At 31.4% G+C, this 4,748-nt stretch overlaps 1 protein-coding gene across 1 annotated transcript; it reads left to right on the top strand.

The window, feature by feature from the left end:
- Positions 1–410: 410 nt before the first annotated feature.
- On the top strand, positions 411–4,486 carry ND-42 (NADH dehydrogenase (ubiquinone) subunit ND-42). Its single transcript, XM_018459189.1, has 4 exons — positions 411–618; positions 2,089–2,730; positions 2,841–3,227; positions 4,237–4,486. The coding sequence occupies exons 1-4, from the start codon at positions 550–552 to the stop codon at positions 4,402–4,404; spliced, it is 1,266 nt and encodes a 421-aa protein (XP_018314691.1). The 5' UTR covers positions 411–549; the 3' UTR covers positions 4,405–4,486.
- Positions 4,487–4,748: the final 262 nt, after the last annotated feature.

The raw sequence follows: 4,748 nt of genomic DNA, 5'->3' as shown, positions 1-4,748 counted from the left end.
CGTATCAAGTGCACGATGTAAACTAGGCAATTAACTGCATAAACGAACGCACCCTGTGGGTTCACCTTTCTAGTTGCACCGTGTTATAGATGAGTGAAACCAATAGATACGTGTAAACGTTAGAGAAGGATACCATATATGTTTCTCTCTCGTGTGATTTTGATAAAACTAGAGATCCTGTAGAGAAAGAGAAATCTGTAAGGACGGAATCCATAAACGTTGCTCAAGATTCGAGATGGTCTTAAGCTAGTGCATGAACCAATCAGAGAACCGTATTAGCATATTAAGCCAATGGCTGCGTTCAGCAGACTCAACAGTTTTGCAACCGTTTTATGATTGTCTGCTGAGATAGGACCATTCTTCTAGATCTAAAAGTATGATCCAATTAGCGCGAAGGAAACTTACAACAGTTGCAAAACAAACGTTCTGCTGAACGCACCCATTGAGAAACGAGAAGAGTATATCCAGCGATGTTTTTCCTTACGCGTTAATTTATAGCAAGTAATATCCAATTTTCTTTTCGTTTAAAGTTGTGCTTATAACAATAAAATGGCATCACTTGCTCGCGTTGGTATCATCAAACTCGGATACAATAACCTTACTAGGCAATTATGTAAGGTTAGTGTTGACAGTTTTCATTTTTGACATCTAATACGTTTTATGAAACGAACATATTGGTAATTAATTATTAATACGAGATTCACCATAAAAATCATTGTATCTCTCTATGAAACTATAAAGAAAATAAATACTTGAAAAAAGGAGCATTAAAGCCTACACTGGTTCTCACATATGGAATTATCTTTCTGTGATTCGTCAAATTTAATGAAACTTGGTACATTTATAGAGTAGACAAAAATAATAGACACATATTTTTTTATATTGACAATGGTATAAACTATCCCTTGTAGTGATAAGTACGAGTACTTAATTCCTTGTATTTTAGCTTCCTGTATTAGAATTAATTCTGAATTTTGGAGATAATAAACGGTTTTTTCATGTTTTCTAAAAAATCCAGTGTAAAAATTATAAAATTCAAATTAGCGGATTCAATATGGTGACCGTGAATCTAAACTATCTTATCCTGCTTTTTGCCGAACACAGGAATAACCGACGAGGAGGTGGCGAGAGTACATCCCCGTTTTTTTGTACTTTTTGTTTTTTATTATTTTTTTACATTTTTATGTTTTTGTAATGTTTTTATATTTTTTGGATTTTCTTAACAATTTTTTAAATAATTATGCTACTTCTCACCTGTCTATTTTTTTTATTTCTATGCTATGTACTCTTTGCAGAAATGATATTTAAAGAAAAGTTCTAGTATGCACAAAGATTTTGCACGCCAAGCGCAGTTTATAACTGCTATATTGTTACATAATGCGTAGATAGCTACTCAATTTTTTAAACACTAATCTACTGGATTATCGAAATCAAGTGATTTCTCTTCTAAGTATCCACTTTTGTACCACGAATACTTAAATAAATTTATAAACTGCAGAAAGGATAAACTGATTATTGAATTATCCTCTCTGTGATTTATAAATTTATTTAAGTATTAGTGGCACAAAAGTGAATACTTACAACACAAATCATTTAATTTTGTTATTTTTTTATTGAAATGAATTAAAAAAAAGAAATACGAAAGAACTATTCATCATGTATTGAATTCAGATGTATTTATGGATTCAAATAGATTCGAAAAATCAGAAGCGCGAATTCGGAAATATCGAAATGAATTCATATCTATCCATTTAAATTTATTTTTGTTTACTGGGCACATTAACAGTGGCAAAAAAATGTATAAATATTATTAAAAAGAAAACGAAGTTGACCTTGACATTTTTTAAGCGCCTTTACTTATAAAAGAAACTTCTACATTATGTAATGATCCCCCCGAAATTATACAACTTTTGTATGTAACAATTTTTTGTATAACTTATAATTTATTGTATTAATATTTGCGCAGGAAAAAATAAATAATATTTATTAAGTTTTTCGAGATGTGCAAGTTAGATGTCTTATCCTGTATATGAATATAAATTCTGTCAGAGTGAAATATCACTGTACTTCTAATTTCTATGGATATAGGTAACAGCTACCAGCAATGTGATACAATTGGCCTTCATTACACAAAAAGCGAAACGAGTGAATCGACGACGACTTCCACCGTTTGATTATCTGCATAAGAAATATGGATTTTGGTCGCAGTTGTTTGACCCGATGGTTGATCGTTGCGATGAAAATTCTAAGGTGATCGTCGTCGAGGGTCCGATTGCTGCAGGAAAGTCTAAGGTAGCCGCGAAGTTGGCAGAGGAATTTGAGATGGTCTATCTACCACCGCCGACCTTCGATGAGTATTATATAAATGAATATGGATATGATATACGTACGCTGGACGACAGATTGTCTGTGGGCTCACAATCGTGTGATGTGCAAAAATTTCTGACAGATCCCTATCATCTCAATGTGCCCATGTTTCAATTTCATTATTTTCAATTTAAATTTGATCAGTACATCACTGCTCTACTGCATTTGCTCTCGACTGGCCAAGGAGTGGTGCTTAACCGTTCTTTCTATACTGATTATTTATTCGTAAAAGCGATGACAAATGCTGGTTACATGCGTTCAGAGGCATTAAAATTTTACAACGATATCGTAAACATCGCTAAGTCACAGATGTTGAGGCCTCATTTAATCATTTATTTGGACTTACCTGTGGATGCAGTTATGGTAATTTCAGTTTATTAATACAGATAATACACGTAACTGTTTGTTTTTCCTCTTTCTCTATATGTATTCAAAGAATATTTTGTCATCTTCTATCGTATTAATATTTGCAGGAAAAAATAAAAAAACGTGGCATACCATACGAAGTAAATTCGAAAGTTCTCACTTCAGAGTATCTCCAAGATATTGAAAATATATACAAATTGGATTATTTGAAAAATATTGTATCACATTCTCATGTGCTAATTTATGACTGGACAAACGAGGGAGATATTTCTTCCATAGTCGAGGATATTGAAATGCTTAATTTTGATTACGATAAAACAGCTAAAAAAATGTCTGATTGGAGATTCGAAAACGTTCAGGAACTTCGAAGTAAAAGGAAACTTTATGAAAATCGATATTTCTTACATTTAGACTATTGGAGAAACGAATATTCAGTACCAGAATTGCACTACACAGCTGAAGAAATGGAAGAAAAGTATGAAGCAATGAAAATGGTACGTATGTGTATATATAGGTTGTCTCAAAATTTGTAAATCAAAATACTATAGTAAGAAAATTTCCAAAAATTAAATAAACAATATTAAAAAAATAAAAGGCTCTGAATCAAAGCTGTTGAGTGCTAATAATTAAATTTTAAATATTTTAATAATTCAGTTAATACAAATTTACAAACATTCTGTATTAGGTCATCTTCAGTACAAACAAAACAATTAAATAAAAATGGAAATCGCATTATAAGTCGGTTACATCGATGTGTTGTTAAATTCTTTAAAACGTAATAAAACTTTTTAAGGTTATAAATGTCGGTATATAAAAAATTACTTTTTTCTTCCAATTCTAAAAACCGCATGTCTTGCAATATTTTTTCGGACAATGAACAATAATAGTCGGAACGTCAAATTATACTTGCATGATTGAATGTTTTTTTTCGGTAAACCTTGCATTAAGGGACACCTTTGATAACTTTGGCATATGTTGTCAAGGTTATAACCCTGAGTAATCTCCAACAAGAGATTTTAGCCGTCGCTCGTTATCCATTAAAAAGTTATTACCAAAAAATTAGAAAAAATAACGTCTTATTTCTGCTATATATAATATTAAAAATTATTTCATACCATTCCTTACTTATGTAATGGTTATCCACGCGAAGCGATTTTCAACCTCCCTCCCCCCCCCCTCCCCCAGCTAAGAGCGACCGAATTGAATTTCTCCTCTGTTCGAAAAACAAATTTTGCTGCATTTGAGACCTTCTTCTTTCGATTCTTGCTTGTTTTGCTATTTAATACTGTAGAACTCACTTGATTTTTGACTGGTGCAAAATCTGATTCAACAAGTCATAAATTGCTTTAACGTTTTGAATATTGCAATATCCTTTTACAGGCATATTCTACACACTTCAGAGATGCAAAAAATATAAACAAAGAAAATCGATTTTTTTTACCCTCCAAAGTAGAACCTCCCCTTAAAGGATTGTTATATGTAATTATTATGATCTTGTTACAGGTACCTGGACATAAGTACGTTAAAGGATATAATAACAAGTTAGGAGATAAAAATATTTTGTGGAAAAAGGATCCTATTTTTTATTTATCAACTCTAAGACCTACTGCACGCGAAGTAGACGTAGTGATTAAAGAAATGAAGAAACTGAAGGCCGCGTCGATGCAGTGAGAGCAAAAAAGTGATATATCTAGGAAAGAAATAGAGCTTGTAAATAATAATTAAAGTAAAAATAAATTTTACTTTCAACCCTGGGAAATGCCTACATTCTTTGTTTTTACTGAATGAATTAATTTCTTTTATTAATTTCTTTTATGTTATATTTTATAATATTGAATAATTTTGTTATATTTTGTAATAATGAAATATTTTAATTAATATAATTTTTAAATATAAATAAAGGACTCTAGTTTTACATTGGCTGCGTTCAGTAAAACGTTTGTTTTGCAACTGTTGGAAGTTTCCTTCGCGCTAATTGGATCATACTTTTAGATCTAGAAGAATGGTCCTATCTC

Source organism: Mycetomoellerius zeteki, unplaced genomic scaffold, assembly GCF_001594055.1.
Source record: "Mycetomoellerius zeteki isolate Tzet28-1 unplaced genomic scaffold, Tzet1.0 scaffold8, whole genome shotgun sequence".
Classification (NCBI taxonomy): Eukaryota; Metazoa; Arthropoda; class Insecta; order Hymenoptera; family Formicidae; genus Mycetomoellerius; species Mycetomoellerius zeteki.
This window is presented reverse-complemented; position numbering and strand designations above follow the sequence as displayed.